Source organism: Emiliania huxleyi, assembly GCF_000372725.1.
Source record: "Emiliania huxleyi CCMP1516 unplaced genomic scaffold EMIHUscaffold_301, whole genome shotgun sequence".
Taxonomy (NCBI): Eukaryota; Haptophyta; order Isochrysidales; family Noelaerhabdaceae; genus Emiliania; species Emiliania huxleyi.
The window spans coordinates 96,219-112,149 of NW_005199762.1; the positions used below are offsets into that span (position 1 = coordinate 96,219).

General features: G+C 64.6%; 5 protein-coding genes across 5 annotated transcripts in view; 2 read left to right on the plus strand and 3 right to left on the minus strand.

The window, feature by feature from the left end:
- Window positions 1-1,109: 1,109 nt before the first annotated feature.
- EMIHUDRAFT_116624 (hypothetical protein) lies at window positions 1,110-2,458 on the minus strand (the record flags this gene model as incomplete). Its single annotated transcript, XM_005775007.1, has 4 exons — window positions 1,110-1,427; window positions 1,623-1,778; window positions 1,964-2,089; window positions 2,135-2,458. 4 exons carry the CDS (start codon window positions 2,456-2,458, stop codon window positions 1,110-1,112), a joined length of 924 nt encoding a protein of 307 aa, XP_005775064.1.
- Window positions 2,459-2,959: 501 nt separating this feature from the next.
- On the plus strand, window positions 2,960-5,516 carry EMIHUDRAFT_368295 (hypothetical protein). The gene is made up of 7 exons (XM_005775008.1): window positions 2,960-3,081; window positions 3,159-3,442; window positions 3,607-3,783; window positions 3,893-4,573; window positions 4,640-4,681; window positions 4,769-4,837; window positions 5,122-5,516. Exons 1-7 carry the CDS (start codon window positions 3,012-3,014, stop codon window positions 5,188-5,190), a joined length of 1,392 nt encoding a protein of 463 aa, XP_005775065.1. The 5' UTR covers window positions 2,960-3,011; the 3' UTR covers window positions 5,191-5,516.
- A 102-nt stretch (window positions 5,517-5,618) lies between these two features.
- On the minus strand, window positions 5,619-9,679 carry EMIHUDRAFT_444225 (hypothetical protein). The gene is made up of 10 exons (XM_005775009.1): window positions 9,199-9,679; window positions 8,713-9,062; window positions 8,416-8,644; window positions 8,143-8,268; window positions 7,905-7,976; window positions 7,659-7,833; window positions 7,243-7,586; window positions 6,568-7,090; window positions 6,408-6,546; window positions 5,619-5,642 (listed from the first exon to the last, which is right to left on the minus strand). The coding sequence occupies exons 1-8, from the start codon at window positions 9,634-9,636 to the stop codon at window positions 6,866-6,868; spliced, it is 1,959 nt and encodes a 652-aa protein (XP_005775066.1). The 5' UTR covers window positions 9,637-9,679; the 3' UTR covers window positions 5,619-5,642; window positions 6,408-6,546; window positions 6,568-6,865.
- Window positions 9,680-10,816: 1,137 nt separating this feature from the next.
- EMIHUDRAFT_240067 (hypothetical protein) lies at window positions 10,817-11,452 on the minus strand (the record flags this gene model as incomplete). The annotated part of the gene is made up of 1 exon (XM_005775010.1): window positions 10,817-11,452. One exon carries the CDS (start codon window positions 11,450-11,452, stop codon window positions 10,817-10,819), a length of 636 nt encoding a protein of 211 aa, XP_005775067.1.
- Window positions 11,453-15,535: 4,083 nt separating this feature from the next.
- EMIHUDRAFT_116627 (hypothetical protein) overlaps window positions 15,536-15,931 on the plus strand; it is a gene marked incomplete at both ends in the record, with an annotated part of 3,044 nt that continues 2,648 nt past the window's right edge. Inside the window, one exon of the mRNA XM_005775011.1 lies at window positions 15,536-15,572. Coding sequence (XP_005775068.1) covers window positions 15,536-15,572 — 37 coding nt within the window. The remainder of the gene's footprint in view (window positions 15,573-15,931) is intronic.

The window sequence follows — 15,931 nt, forward strand, 5'->3', positions numbered from 1 at the left end:
AGCTGCTCGATCCAGTCGTGGCGCAGCCGCATACCGCTCAATACGGCGAGCGCCGGGCGCGCAAGGCGCCAGGCGTCTGAGCCGGCGCGCAAGGCCGCGTCAGCGCGGCGCGGGCAATAGCGCGAAGGGCGAAAGAGAAAAATTCCGCGGAGGTCCTGAGCTCAGGGCGAACCGCTTCACTTTCTTTTTCTGTTGACGTAACCGAATCGTCGCCCGGCGCCAGCCCTCATCGCCCGAGTCACCGCCGTAGCCCGAGTCTCCGCTGAACCACGCGCCGTCATGTCCTCCCCTGCTGTCTGCCTCGCCGCCGGCGTGGGCGCCTGGGCGTTCTCTGCGTGGCTGCTCTGCCCCCGCACGAGCTTCCTCAAAGTCAAAGCAGAGGCGGCGCAGAACCAACCTCTCGAGCAGCCCAGGGAGAAGAAATCACGGCTGAAGCCATCGCCGACCGGGTGCGACATGAGCTTCTTCACCGCCGCCCCCGCCGTCCTCGCGGCTCGCAGCTCCGGCAACCCATGACCGACCCGCGGAAGGGTTGCCTCCGTTGGCTAGTGCCGCACTGCAGCTCCATCGAACCCGCATGATCGCATGCTCCATGTCTACCGTCCATGAGTCGGTGCGTTTTAAGCGCCGCGCCTGTCGCCTCTCCCCGCGTCTCGACTTTTCTGCTGTCCATGCGGACGCTTGCCGTGTGTGTTGCCCCTCTCGCCCCGCCATCTGCTCCCGCCGGCCACGTGTCTGTGTGCCACACGGTGAACTTTTAAGCGGACCTTGCACGCCAATCGCGTACCGCGCATCGGGTGACCGTGCACGCAATGGGCTGCGTGCCACTGCCACTGCGCACTGGCTGCTGCGTCCTGCGAGCTCGGTACGGCTTACACTTACGGCTTTAGAGCGGGTTGAGGTTTGTGCTTGTGCTGATTTTGCAGCTTTTCGTGGGTGATTGTGTGTCGCTCCACAACTCCGTCAACTCCAGTCTCCACCGCACGGATCACTGCTCACTGGTCACTCGCTCACTCTCGTCACCTCACACCTGGCCGTGTGGTTCGCGTGTTGTGGTTCTGGTCGAGCACACCTTCCGGTTGGGACTACGCTCTACAGACTACACGGCTCTAGGCACCCGGCGCGCAAGACTTGATTTGTGTGCCGGTCGCGCTGAGCGTCGCCATCTCGTCGGCGCTGAGCTCAAACCCGAAGATGCCCAAGTCCTCCCTCGCGTAGCTGCGCATCCTGCTCTCGTTCTTTCCGAGCCCTACCGCCATCGCCGCCCCGGTCTGCAGGACCCAGCGCAAGCACACCTGCGACGCCCCCACGCCGTGCGCCGCCGCGACGCGCTGCACGCGCGGGTCGGAGAAGGGGCAGCCACGCATCGCCGCGTATGCCTCGAAGACAATGCCTTTCTCGGCACAATACTCGAGCATCTCCCTCTCCTGCGCGGGGGTGGGCGGGTGGGTGGGTGGGGGAGAGGGGGGGCACGCTGCTGCCGGTGGTTGAAACAGCTCGCCAGGCCTGCCTCTCCCTCTGCCTTGCAGCCTGCACGCAGTGCCCCTGCCCCTCTCTTGCCCCTGCCCATCTCCCCCTCTCCCACTCTCCTGATGAGCCATCGACATCTGGCATTGGTTGACCGCCGGCTTGGTCGCTGCCGCCTTGAGCAGCGCGCCCAGCCGCGCCTTGTCAAAGTTTGACACGCCGATGGCTCGCGTCAGATTCTGTGCGAGCGCCGCCTCCAGGCCCCGCCAGAGCTTCGCGTTGGTCGCATCGGAGGCGCACGGCGCGTGCAGCTGCAGGGCCGAGGGAGAGGGCGGGGGTCACGGCCGCTGGGAGCCGCAGTGCATGATAGTAGAAGGCGGCTTTCTAATTCCAAGATCGGACGCCTATCCGCGGTGCATCTGACACGGCGGTGGCTCCAGTAGGAAACTCCAAGATCGGACGCCTATCCGCAGTGCATCTGAAACGGTGGTCGCACCAGCACGAGGTCGACGCGCGAGACCTTGAGCTGGGCGAGGTCAGCCTTGACGGCGCTCAGAGCGTAGTCTGCGTCGAGGCCGACGCAAAGCGGGCCCAGATGCAGCGGGTCGAGTCCGGCACGGATCTGTGTGCAGAGAGCGCCGGGTCAGGTCCACGAGCTGAAACGCACTCTGCCCTTTGCCGAGCTTTCCTTGGTCGTGATGAAGACGCCGCTCCGAGGCGCACCCACGCTGGCGATGGCGGCACTGAGCTCAGCCTCTTTGCCGCCGGGCACCTCCTTCCCGTAGTCAAGGGCAGTGTCTACGCCTCGGCCGCCGGACGTCCACCAAGCCGGAAAGGCGTGCGTGACCTCGGACCCGCAGCAAGTCCCGAGACTGATGCGCGGCATGAGCACGCCGTCAGCAATCGTCACCGTCGGTGAGATGCCGCCGCCGACGCTGCTCCACGCTGCTGGGCTGCTCCACGCCGTGACGAGGGCGATCGCCGGCAACATTTAGGTCGTGTTTGGAAGAATCACCCCATTTGCTCGATAGACTCGAGGGGCCAGGATACGCAGCAAGGAGGACGGAGTTGCGCCGAAAGGCGAAAGAAGGCAGGACGAGGCAGAAGAGAATGACGCGACAGGAGGAAGTGACAAGGGAGAGAACGACGAGAGTGGGACGACCGCGAGGTGGCATGAAGGTTGCAGCGAGAAGCGGCGAGAGACTGCGAAAAGAGATAGGAAGAGGCAGACTCCCTAGGGTGGGCGACGGTTAGCGCATCACGCAGGATCTGGAAGGACGATCAGGGACACAGGGAACGGGACTGCGTCACTACGTGCCTCCCCGTCTTTGTAGCCTGGCGTTTGTGCCCCGTTTGTGCCGCGTCCCGTGCCCCCGAGTTCATTAAAAAAAAAACGGGAGTGGGGAGCGCATCGCGAATAAATAAATAAATACAACGGACACGCATCGCGATACGGAGGCGGCACGCTAGCTTTTTTTCTCCATTTCGGCGCCAAGGACGCCGGTGTCCGGGTTGCGCGCGCGCTTGCGCGCGCGGTGCCGTCGATGCCCATCCTAAGAGCGGGCTCCAAGGTCGGCACTCGGAGCGCTGATGCGAGAAGCAAACGACCGACGGGCGCGCCGACCGCCGCGCCTCCTCGCCGCCCTCCGCTCCCACCCTCGCCGAGCCCTCGCCCGCCGCCCCGCTCGCAGACAGCGCGCTCAAGCAGCAGCGGCTTTGGTCGTGGCGGCCGGTGCTGTCGCCGCGCGTGGCGATCGCCACTTTCCTCGCCTTTGGCGTCGCGTTCATCGCCATCGGTATCCCCGTCCTGATCTCCGCGGCTGGCGTCGTCGAGGTGACGAGCGTCGACTACGCCGACTCGTCCGTCTGCAGCAGCAACCCGTGCGAGTTCGAGTTGGAGGTCACGGAGAGATTGGTGGCGCCCGTGTACATGTACTACCGCCTCACCAACTACTACCAGAACCACCGCCTATACGTGCGCCTCTCCCCCCACACTCGTGCCAAAGCCCCTCCCTGGCCGACGGCCGCTAGGACGGGGGCGTTGCGGCTCTCAAAGGCGGCGGGGTCGGGGCGGGAGGCGGGTGGGCCGCTGCCGGCCCCGGCCCCGCATCATGACTCGCTCTCGGCGGCGTGTGCTAGGTGCGCGACCGCGATGACCCCCAGCTGATTGGGCAGAGCGGGCTCGACCAGAGCTTGTTGCCTGGTTGCACCGCAGCTACCTCAACGCAGGGGTCGGAGGCCGAGTTCCGCAGGCTCGTCAACGGCGAAACGGCGGGTGAGGGCGGGTTCGGCTGGTCCGGCGTCGACGCGATGGAGGCAACGCCTCTTCTCTCTCCCTCCCTCCCTCCCTCCTTCTCTCCCTCCCCCCCTCCCCACCCCGCTCTCCCCGCACCGGCGCCTCCCCACTTTCGGATGCGCCTCGCAGAACGTCATCTCTCCGTGCGGGCGCGTAGCCTCCTCGGTCTTCAACGACACGCTGACGCTGCTCAAGCCAGGCGGGACTGAAGTCAGCCAGTCCAGCAAGGGCATCGCATGGGCGACCGACGTCGAATTCAAATTTCACAATGCGGCCGACGGCTCCACGGGCACCAACTTTGCGCAGTTTGCGTTTGAGCGCAACCAGCCTTGCGCCGAGTTTGGCGAGGGCGTCCCGACCACGCTTTCTGGTCCAGTCAAGCTCGATGCCGATGGCAGGTACAACGGCATGCTCCCCGCGGACTGGATCGACGAATGCGTGGCGAAGAATGCGGACGCCGAGCGCGCGCCTGGCGGGGCCGGCGCCAACATCGGCTGGTGTTTCCCTGGCTCCGGCATGTGCGTCGAGGACGAGCACTTCATCGTGTGGATGCGCACCGCCGGCCAGGCAAACTTCCGCAAGCTGTACGCCACGATCGACGAGGACCTGGAGCCGGGCACCTACACGGTGAGAGTGTCGAACGGCGTGGACGCCGGCGGCGGGTACAAAAAGTATTCCTATGACAAGGCGCCGACGGCCTCTTGCGATTCGCTGACAGCTCCCGCGGAGCAAGCTCCGGAGGAGCCTTGCGTGATCGAGGAGGCGATGGAGGGCCTGTACAACACGAGCGTCTTTGGAGGCACCAAGAAGGTCTTTGCTCTCGGAGCGGCAGCTCATCAACCAATCAAGTATTCATTGCGAGTGAATGAATTGTAGGTCGTGCTCTCGGAGCTCATGTGGCTCGGCGGCAAAAACACGGCGCCCCGCCCCGCCCCTTCTCCCTGCCTTCGGCGCGACCGTGGCGCGATCCCCTCGCTTTCCTCACGCCGCCAGTGTGTGAACCAGGTCCTCGGCGTTGCCTTCGTCGCCGCCGGCGCCCTCTGGCTCGCGCTGGGCGCCGCCTTCCTGATCAAGGAGAGAGAGAGAGATGGCCGAGACTTCGCCGAGACATCGCCGAGATTTTGCTTAGACATCGCCGAGATGTCGCCGAGATGTCGCCGAGATGTCGCCGAGATGTCGCCGAGATGTCGCCGAGAGATGGCCTCCCTGATCAAGGACCGACGCTGCGGCGCCCCTGCGTGCCGCCTTCGTTTGGCACGCCTCCAAAGCGCTCGAGACCGCCACGTCCCAGCTGCATCCCCCGCCACGCAATCTCTCCCCCGCCCGCGCACTCTGACGCGCGTGCGTGAACGACGCAGGACCGGCTCAGCCCGCGGCCGCTCGGCTCGGCGCCCTTCCTCGCCCCTCCGCCGAGCGCGTCGGCGTGACAGCCCGGCGCCCCCCCCACCACGGAGCCGCGCCAGACGGAGCCAACCATGCGCGTCTGAGGGTCAGGGCGGGGGCTGCCGGCGCCTCTGGCTCTGAGCCTCCGAGGGCCAGGGCGAGCCGCCAATCACTGCCTTCTTCCCTCCGCATCCAACTCTACCTGTCCTCTGAGTGTGTGAATCGTGCCGTGCTCTCACAACGTATTTGTGGCGCGGCCGCGAGGAGGTTCCCATGGGACGATAGAGGCGCGCGCGGCGGCCTGTGTGCGTGGGGTGCGCGTGTGTCGTCGCCGGCAGCCCGCACATATGTTGACCTGGTGTATATGCGTTTGGCGGCGGGTCCCCGACTAAATGGTTCAAGCCCTCGCGGCCGAGCACGCGGGCGAGAGAGGAGAGAGCGCGGAAACCATGGCGCATGCAGCTCATCGCGGTCATCCTCTTCCTCAAGCGCAGAGCTCTGGCTAGTGCCATTTCACTCTGACAGTGACACGCTAATCTTGAAAACGTCTCCAACGGAGCTCTGTGTTGCTTCCAGCGCCCTCCCCCGCGCTCCCTGCGGCCATGGCCGATGCTCCTAGAAGGAGAGGTCATCTGGCTACCGCGAGAGCGACCCAACTCGTCGACATCGTCCGATGATGGTGCCGCAAAGTCAGCCTTCGGAGGCTATCGTGGGGTCGAGCCGGCAGTAGCCGTGACATGTGGTTCCACCACCCCTCGTAGGCTTTGCCTCTGACCGCCACCGTTCCCAGGCTGCCTAATTGGATGGAAAGGAAGGCTCGGCGAGCGTATAGAAGCGTGCTCGACCTCGTCGTGGCAACCTGTACGGCAGCGCTGGTAGGCGCGATGAGCGTCGTGCCACCTGACCCGAGACGGGTCGCAGGCGTCGTACCGAGCGCGTCGAGACCGTGTCCTGATGTGATCTGCACGGGTGAGTCACGTCGGCGTCAAAGGAGCGACGTGCGACCTGTCAGAGCTTGATCTCCAATCTCAGCGGCGTCGAGTCGTCTCCGGCGGCGACAATTTTGTCCCTCCCCAGGACGCACAGAAGCAGCTGCGACCCCGCCGAGTGGACGGGGGCACTCCGCGCCACCTGCCGAGTGCCCCCGTCCACTTGGCGGGGTCGCAGCTGCCTCTGGAAGGCACCGAGAGGGACAAAATGGCGCAAATGGTCAAATCAAGGTTTTGTAACGCGAGCTGTGCCACAGTGAAATGGCACTAGCCTCTAGAGACGCACAGGGCGCCGTCAGAGCGGAGAGAGTGGAGTCTGGAGAGAGAGAGAGAGCGAGAGCGAGAGCGAGAGATAGAGAGAGAGCGAGAGAGCGAGAGACTGCAGGCGAGAGACTGAGAGATAGATGCGCGGATGGCGCGCAGAGCAGTCGAGTGGAGCAGCCCCCCTCACCGCGGCCGCCACAGCCCACACCGGCACACCGCCACGGCCCGCGCGAGAGAAGCGCTGCCCCCGCCTTCGCGGCACCCAGCCACCCACGTGCTCCACACGACCCCACTCGCGACGCGGCGCGAGAGAGGCCACGCACGATTATTATTCCACAGGCCCCACATATTATTCCACAGACACACAGACTCGTAGTGACCCCCCGAGGAAGTAGGCAACCGCTTGCCATGCACATGTTGTACATTGCGCGCGCCGCCGCGGCGGCGGCGGAGGCCCCCTCCCGCCTCAGGCGGGCGGGAAGGCGATGTCCTCGCACGTAAACTCGAGGAAGAACTGGCGGCCAAGGGGGCCGCCGTTGATGCCGACGCGGAAGTCGGTGAGGGCCGAGGTGAAGCCGATGGGCACGCGAGCGATGGTCGCACCAAAGTTGGCCGCGGGCAGCTCCCAGTCGTCAACCACCAGCGTGGCGTTTCCGCTCGCCGTGATTGGGATGGAGTCCTCGCCGCGGGCCTGGGGGTGAGGGTTGGGGATGGGGGGTGGGGGTTGGGGGTTGGGGGTTGGGAAAGGGGGTTGGGGGTTGGGGGTTGGGGGTGGGGGTGGGGGTGGGGTTTAGGGTTGGGTTTGGGTGTTTGTCAGGTGCGGGCGGAGTCCTCGCCGCGCGCCTGGTAGTAGCACGCCGCGGCGGTGAAGCGGGTGGTGAAGCAGCAATCGAAGGGGTCGACGTCCTTGAGGCCGAGCACGCATGGCCCCGTCCTGCCGGACGGGTCCGTCTCGTTTGCCTGCCCCGGTTGCGGCTCGGCGGCGAGGAAGAAGGCGCCCTCGGTCGGCCTCCCCTCCAAGACGACGGTCGAGTCGGCTAGCCGCTGCCTCTGCGCGACCGCCGGGTCGGGGCTGTACGAGTGGTTGTGGCCCGGCGCGAAGGCCCACATTCCGGGGACCGAGCGGAGCCGCGCGAACTTGTCCGAGGGGCGGCAGGCGAAGGAGGCGAACTTGATGGGCAGCGGGCCTACGTGTACCATACCTCCAGAGTCTCGAATCCAGTGAGTGGGTTCACGACCGTGGGCGGTGTGGTCTCGGCCGGCATGCACGCGCATCGTCGCTGAGTACTCAAACGGCGCGTCGAAGAAGGCGTCGTAGACCAGATCGCGGAAGAGGAGCGAGCGCCTGCCGGGCGCCTTGCCGTACACCACCGCGCCCTTGACACACCTGCCGGTCTGCTGCTGGAAGGTGTCGCAGCTGGCGCCCGTCGTGACGTCCCAGCCTGTGGACATGTCTCGGACATGTCTCGGACATGTCCTGGACGCGCCCTCCAGCCCGTCGTCACGTCCCAGCCTCGCACGGTGTGCTCCTCCGCCATCAGCCCGCCCGTGAAGAGCGGCGTCGGCACGCCGAGCACCTACCACACCACCGCACCACCCCAGGACCTGAACCCACACTGGATTCGATACGTTGGAGGTATGGCACGCCTAGCGCCTACGTGCTGAAGACGCCAACATCAGGGTGTGGGAAGGCGGTCTTGTGCGGAGTCATCACGGGTTCTGCTTCTTCTAGCGCCCTTGCACCTCGGTGGTGGTGACGGAGATGTTGTCTAGAAAGACAGCTTCGTTCCCCACCGGGCCGACGCAGAGCAGCGTCTGCTCGTACCCCGAGAGCCACCGGCCAAAGAAGTGGCCGATCGCCTCTTGCGCCTACCACACCACCCAAGGACCTGAACCCACACTGGATTCGATACTCCGGAGGTATGGCCGATCGGCTCGGGCGCCTGGGTACGGAGGAGGGGGAGGCGGTGGGGGTGGGCTCGGAGGAGGGGGAGGCGGTGGGGGTGGGCTCGGCGCCTCTACGCCGAGGGACTGGTCAAAGTGGATCTGCTCCTCGAGCTCGTTGTAGCCGGCGCGGAGCTCGTAGTTTGGCAGCAGCACCGTCCCCACCCGCACGCTGCTGCTGCTCAGCCGGCCGGCGCGCGCACGCCGCTCTGCCGCGGGGACGGCCGGGTCGTTTGCGCCCGCGTCGTAGTAGGCGTGCACGCGCAGCGCGCCCATCTGCACGAGCTCGAGCGACGAACGCCTAGTCCCATACCTCCGGAGTATCGAATCCAGTGTGGGTTCAGGTCCTTGGGTGGTGTGGTAGCTCGCGAGAAGAAGGAGACGCGAGAGGCGACCGTGAGCACGCCCGTGGCGTTGTCGCCGCGCTCGATGCTCACATCCGTCGCGCGCATCTCCTCCATCCGAGTGGCGGGCATCCGCAGCCGCTTGCGCAGCCGCACGCGCACCGACCGCCCCAGCACCTGCACCGTCGCCTCGCCTCGCACCACCCACTCGCTCGCCTCGCCGCGGAGCAGAGGCGCGGTGGCGGCGCGGAAGGCGGCGGCCGAGCTGACGCGCAGCCTCGACGTCGTCGAGAGCAGAGTTGGCGCCGACGCCGCCATCGGCAGCGTCGGAAAGCTCAGCCTGCCGATCTCGGCGCCAGCCTCGGCACCGTCGGCCTACGAGACGCAAACAGGAAACACAGGGGTGAAAAGAAAGACATGGGCCGGCCTATGAGGGGCAGAGAGGAGAGCGGGTGTGGGAAGAGGGTCAGAGAGGAAAGAGGGTCGGGGCGGGGCGGTCTCGGCTGGGAGCCTGGGTGTGCAGCACCGCGTCAAAGGCGCGGATGGTGGCGGCGACGGGCCCGCCGTTGTCGAGCCGGAGGGCGATGGCCACGTCGATCCCCGTCGCGTCGGCCGGGCCGAGCGAGCAGTTGACCAGGCTGATCGTGGCCGCGTCCATAAACATCTGCACACACAGCGGCAGGACGGCGAGCGCGAGGGTCAGCGCGAGCGCGAGGGAAATGACCGGCGTCAGCACGAGGCAGCACGCGGTTCGCCGCTTGAGCGAGCAGCGGCTGCTGCAGCGTCCGGCCGCCTGTGCGCCGGCGACGAAGGGAGTAGCGCAGCGCGAGAGCTTGGCCTGGACGATGGCGAACGAGAAGCGCCGCGGAGGAGCCGAGTCGCCAGACTGGGCCGTGACGAGCGGCACGTCCGCCGCCGCAAAGCCCCTCTCGGCCGCGGTTGGCAGCATGTGACGAAGACCGGCCGGCAGCAGGGGCAGGCGACCAAAGGATAGCCGGAGCGCCTTGCGGATGAACCAGGTTCGTGTGAAGAGCTGGGGCGCGCCACCCAAGAGCCTAGGTAGGTGCGGATCGGCAAGAGCGCAATCGATCTTTTTGCCCTCTACCACCTTGGGTTGTAAGAACTTGAAACACACCACGCAGGGGCACAGCAAGCACGGATAGCCGTTGAGGAGAAAGGGCGTAAGGTGTATGCGCAGCCACGGCCGTGCCAAAGAATTTTTATGCGCCGAAAAGAAAAAAGGTAGCCCACTCGGTGGTGGGGCGGGGGGGGGGGGGGGGCTCGCGGCTCGCAAGAATTCACGCTCCCTCGCACAACACAGGACACGGGGGAGGCCACCTGCACCCTTCCCTCTGAGCCTCTGTGTTTGCAGCGAGTCGGGTTTGTTTTATGTGTGCCCTGTGGTGCGTGGAGCGGGTGTGTCGGTCCGATCTCCTCTTTTTAGGGGGCTTGCGCATGCGCTTACATAACTGCTCTCTCCCTCCAACCCCCTCAGGCCTCACCACCCGCCTCGCTCCCGACCTCCGTGACAGCGATCGGCGACGGTGCCTTCGCGGGGTGTCCACTGCTCACAGGCGTCTCTGTCCCGTCGTCGGTGACTGCGCTCGGAGACCAGGCGTTTGCCACCGAGGCGCAGAGGTGGCGGAAAGCGCCATCCGCGTCAAAGAGATCAAAGGTGGCCGCCGGCAACTCGGCGGGCACGAGCATCGGCAACGCCTCCTGTGACGCGCTTCCCCATTGGTTGAGAGGAAGGACAGCAGGACAGGGGAGAGAGAGGGAGCTCGAATTAAGAATCTGCAATGTAAGTCGGGTACGAAGAGAGTTTGTCCGACGGTGTTGTTCTTGCATGCTGCTGCTGACACTCAAGGGAAGCTTTGAATTTTAGATAGAGGGGCGAAACATGGTACACATGCCTCTCGCTCTGGCCCCTCCTCCCTCCTGCATGCGCGCGCTGCAGGCCTCAAGGAGCAAGGTGGACTCTTCTTTTTTACCAACCATTATTCTTTCTCCACCGAGAGTCGAAACGCATGTGCATGTGCGAGCCGATCCACGCCGCTCGCCCCCCCGTCCCGGAGCCTGGGGCGCGGCCGAGGGCGCCGCGGTCCGGCCCGGCCGCTGGTCCCACTTCCTCAGGACTTTCTGCGGCTCGAGCTGGCCACACCGTACAGGGTTGCTCCGAACAGACCGGCCCCGACAAATCCCAGCACGGGCTTGATCGTGTCGAGAGCGGCAACGTCCCCGACATAGCTGCCCGCTACCACGTAGAACAGCGCAGCTACGACGACAGCGAGGGCAGCCGTTGGATTTGGAACGAGTCGGCCGCCGTAATACCTCAAGTTGGCGAAGCTCTTGATCTCGTCTGCCTGTGTCGAGCGGAGGCTGAGCCCACACTGCAGCACCGCTGGGTTCTTCAGCATCACCTCGATCGCCTCCTCCTCTGACATGATCTCAACGAGACATGATTTCGAGCGGGCGAGCAGCTTTGGCGGGTCGGTATAGGACGGGTTGATGATCTGCGGATTCTCGCGCACCGCCTGAAGTGCCAGTTCTTCGCTCCCAAAGCACGCCTTTAGCTCTGTCCACAGCGCGGCAATCTTGGCTGGCGGATACTGCTTCCGGAAGGCTGCGGCAACGACCTCCTCCACTTCCAGTGGCAGCGAACGAGCGAGCACGACGCCACCGCGGAACGGAAGCGGGACGGAAGCGACGGCCGCACACGACGCACGTGGAGCAGGCTGGAAAGCGAGAACAGGCAGCACCCACATGCCCGAGTCGGCCGCAATGAATGAATGCGCGATGAGGGTATTTCTTTTTAGAAAATTCCTTGAGCACTTGAGCACTGGATAGGGTCGATTCCGCATGGTACGGGACCCCTCGCTAAAAACCAATTTTTTGGGTCTCGCGGGCGAGTTCTGTCGACGTCTCGAGGTCTCGGCGGTCTCGGGCACCGCACCCGTGCTGCCACAAAGCACAACGTGCTGCCACAAAGCACCACTAGCGATTTCGCGCGGAGGGCGTAGTGAAGTGCTGGGGCGCTCACTGTGTGTTATTCGGGTGGGGATCCATCAGTGGTAAGCGGCTTTAGTCACAGATCCAAGCTCAGACGTCACACCAACACCACAAACACGCTCACTTCGCCGCTGCTGTAGATGGGCCTCCGGGGGCCCATGCTACGTCGAAGCACAGACCCGATCTCGGCACTCACGGGCTGCCACGCGCCCGCGCGCGGCGCGGGCCGCACCGCCCATGCCCCCGGGTCACCGACCCCGCCTCTCGGCCCTCTCGGCCCTCAGGAGCGTGCGGGAGACCGGCGAGGGGCGCGCCGCGTGCCGCCTGCATGGCGCCGCGCCCGCAAAGGAGCCTGCAAAGGCGGGGGCGATCGGCGAGGCGGTGGCGCTCGCACCAGCCGTCTTGCAGATGTTCACACTTCGCCCGCTCTCGGGCAGTGCTGGCAACGTTCTGACAGTACCCTACCCACAAAAGTGTTCTGACAGCGTTCTGACAGCGTTCTGACAGCGTTCTGACAGTGTTCTGACAGTGTTCTGACAGCCGTTCTGACAGCTTTCCGACGGTAATTTGCAGTTAAGACTCACCATCTGGTCTGATTAAAGGAGAGCGATCTCAGTGTCGGTTACAGCAGAAAGATTCCTTAATTCTCTCCACTACAAAAAAAGTCCGGTGGGGAACCGACATCATGGCTCCGAATGCCGTGCTCTCTAGGTCATCTGTGGGAGCTCCACAAACCAGGTTACTCCCGGGCCCGCTCTTGGAGGAGGCCATGCGGGCCGCGCTAGGAAGAATGAGCTGCACGGCATCAGAGTTGCAGGCGCAGGGCGGGCCGGACGCCGAGGCCATCCGGAGGATAGTGCGGCTGGAAGGGGCTCGCCCCCGAGCCGCGTGTCACCTATGCGAGGGTGGCCCGGATACGCGCGCCCACTTCCGGTATGGCTGCGCTGCGTGCAAGACGGAGCTGGGAGGGGTCGCGATGGAGAGGTCGGCCCACCTGGCTGCGATGGCGGACTCGTTGTGGTTCGCACCGGATCGCCGGCTCCCGGTGGACGGCGGGGCGGCTGGGAGACGGGGAGCGGGGGTGTGGCGCCAGCTCCATGCCTTTGAAGTGGGCAAGGATCCCACGGTTCTGACTGTCAACACGGGGGGGCTGCGTCACGGCATGACTCCGGAAAGAGCGACGTGCCTTGGCGCGGGGCGCAGCGATTGCCCGCCGCGGCTGTCCGGGTGTGCTCCGAGGCGGTCCGAGAACGGGGTCGTGGCCCGCTGCGGATCGTGGCACAAATCGTCCCGGAGCTGCGGGCGTGGCTGAGAGACGCGTTCGGATTGAGAGGCGAGGCGCTCACTTCGGCGCTCACCATGTCGACGCTCTTCGAGACCGCACCCAGAGTGGTGGGGGGGGCCGTGGTCGGGGGGGGAGTGGGGGGTGGAGGTGGACGAAGTCGCCGCGGACGGGTGGGAGTCGCAACCGTGGCCGCACAACGTCTTGGTCACGGTCAACGAACACGGGCGAGGAGCCCTCACCAGAGTGTACAAGAAGGCGGTGGCCACGGCGGAGGCGGGCGGACGGGTGGTGATGGTCGTTCAGGAGGCGCCGCGAGAAGGGGAGCCGAAGTCCTTCCGCGCCTACCAGAACCTGGGCAGTAACGGGGCGGCAGTGGACGCGGTGCTCTTCTTCCCGGCCGGGACGATCGCCTTTGGTCACGCGGCGGGATGGACCAACGCCACGGAGTCGGCTTACGCGAACACCCACGCTTGCGGCTTGGGCACGGGGTGAAGAGGACCCCCTCCGCCCACCGTGGTGCCGCCAACCGGGAGTGCTCCGCCGCCACGCCCGACTAATGAACCCTCGGCACGTCAGAGTGCTCCTCTTCGCGCCGAGGAGGGACGACGTGGCCAGGACGGTGGCAAACAAGCCACAAAACTCGCTATTGCAGAGCAGGTGTTACCGATTTGCTGTGGGCGTTGGCTGTAAAGTGCTCAAACCGACCAAGTTAAGGGGAAACCCGGTAACACGCGGGTCCACCCTCGCGCCTCGGAGACCCGTGTTTACTTTACGGCCCTTTCCCTGCGAACGCGCACCCCCAGGGCTAGGGCTCTCTTGCCCGCAACCCGATACCGATCATCCGGCCCGCTGGGTGCGCTTCTCAGCTCCCCGGCCCTGGATGTGAGGTTGCCGACTGCACTCCAAGTGCTCCAAGTGCTCACCCCCGATCGCAGCACTTCAAGTATACCCTTGGAATGGCCAGATCCAGCCTTAAAAGTACGAGATCGCGCGCGCTTCGCGCGCTGCACCGCCTGTTCTCCGCGGCTGAGTGACGACGCGTGCCGTGTGCCAGCAGAGTTGGGCGCGCGCGGCGCCGTCGCCCCCTCGCCTCCGCCGCCCCCCCCTGTTCCACGCTCGCCCTCACCCCCGCCCCGCCCCACCTTTCAGCCCTCCGCCTTCGCCATCCCCCATCTGTGCGTTCCACCCCGTCCGCTCCCTCCCGCTTGCGGCTTCGCGCCCATCCCGCCCTCCGCCCTCGCCCCCCGCCCTCGCCCTCTGCCGCACAGACTCGCAGAGAGATTTTGTTGCAGACTCGGTCGAACGACCCCATCGCCCATCCCGGGCTGGATACTACTTGTCGATCCAACTCCCGGGCTCTGGACAGGGTGGCCCGCCACAACGACTCCTGGAATTGCGACTCACCGCTTTCCTCCCACTGTGAAGGGCCTCCAGGGCTCGCACCTCAACCACTCATAGACCAGCGCACAGGCCACAGCGCCACAAACCAACACAAAACACGAGGCATTTTCTTCTCAATAACGAGGTCTGTGATGTGAACAAACGTGCGGATGTTAGAGTTGTTTGGTATTGTATTGCTAGGTATCTCTCTCTCTCTGAATGTGTGAGCTCTGTGTCCTAGCCAACAATATACCTGCGCAATGTTGCGAGATCACAGTGTTGTTGGACATCAGTATGCGCACCAGCGATGGGACCACGCTTTGCGATACTAACTAGCTGAGAGCTCGCCTACGGCTGGGGAGGCAAGCAGAATAACGACTGGGACACCAGCACGGTATGGATGCACGAAAGGAAAAAGAGGGAAAAGAGGAATTCCCACGTTGGGGCTCGAACCCAAGACTAGCAGATTAAGGGTCTGTCACTCTACCAACTGAGTTACGCGGGAGGATCTCGAACCGGCAGCCACTCGATGGCGCCCCGCGCTGTGCGCCAGGATCACCGTGTTGTGGGCCAGATGATGTATTAGCCCGCCGAGTGGTGGCTCATATTGCTAAAAAGTGTATTTTTTTTTGTGGATGGATTGGTGTAGTGATTGAGAGAGTTTTTATTGTGTGTTTAGTGGTTTGATTATATGTGAGTGGTTTTTTGAGTGAGTGAGTATTCTTGATATGAATTGTATATTGTAATTTTTGATTGTGTTGTGTTGTAGATGGATAGGTTGGTGGTGGGTGGGTGGCGGAGGTGAGGGCGAGGTGGACAACGCGGTATGGGTGGACGCAGGACGGGCGATGACGGTCACACAGGAGCGACATATAGAACCACAAGACAAGAAGAAGACACATTTCTTGTTGGCTTCTAAAAATCTGTCAAGACAAGACACTCGGCGGAATCCGCACGCAGGCTGCCGAGCGCGCTGCCCTGGCATGCCATCGCTGCAACCACACCCTTTCTAATACAAAATAAAAAATGCAGCCGAGTGCGGTAACCCCGAAGAATCCTTTGGCGTCGCTCCTCTCATGCAAACCCTGGGTCGGGAGGCGAGAAGAAAACGCGAAACGCGGCGGCCCGCGAGAGCGCGCGGGGGGAGCGCGCATTGCTACCCTGCAGCTCGGGCATGCCGAAGCCTCTGAGCATCGAGGAGCTCATCAAACGTGTCACCTGCACCGACACCGCGAAGCAAGTTGCAGCGGCAGAGAAGCTGGGCGACCGCGCAGCCAACAGCGCCGAAGCGTGTGCGGCGATCGTTCAGGCCGGCGGCATCAGGCCACTCGTCGACCTCGCTCGCTTCGGCAGCGGCATGGGGAAGCAGTGGGCGGCGTACGCGCTTGCCCACATCTCCGACGGGGGCTTCTCGAGCAACATCTTCGAGGCTGGCGGCATCGGGCCGCTCGTCGAGCTTGCGCGGAGCGGCCGCAAATACGGCAAGGAATGGGCTGCGCAGGCGCTGTACGTCCTCTCTATCTTCCCCGACTCCTTATAGGGCGAATTCAGTGACGCGGGTGTGTATCTG

What these genes read in the sequence shown, in the direction of transcription:
- EMIHUDRAFT_368295 (XM_005775008.1), top strand. Translation starts at nt 3,012, where the DNA reads ATGCCCATCCTAAGAGCGGGCTCCAAGGTCGGCACTCGGAGCGCTGAT. An exon ending in ACCAGAACCACCGCCTATAC is followed by an intron (nt 3,443 to 3,606) that starts GTGCGCCTCTCC and finishes GGCGTGTGCTAG; the next exon opens with GTGCGCGACCGCGATGACCC. An exon ending in TCTTTGGAGGCACCAAGAAG is followed by an intron (nt 4,574 to 4,639) that starts GTCTTTGCTCTC and finishes AATGAATTGTAG; the next exon opens with GTCGTGCTCTCGGAGCTCAT.
- EMIHUDRAFT_444225 (XM_005775009.1), bottom strand. Translation starts at nt 9,636, where the DNA reads ATGCTGCCAACCGCGGCCGAGAGGGGCTTTGCGGCGGCGGACGTGCCG. An exon ending in TCTCCGTCACCACCACCGAG is followed by an intron (nt 7,977 to 8,142) that starts GTGCAAGGGCGC and finishes GTGGTGTGGTAG; the next exon opens with GTGCTCGGCGTGCCGACGCC. An exon ending in GACGATGCGCGTGCATGCCG is followed by an intron (nt 7,587 to 7,658) that starts GCCGAGACCACA and finishes TGGTACACGTAG; the next exon opens with GCCCGCTGCCCATCAAGTTC.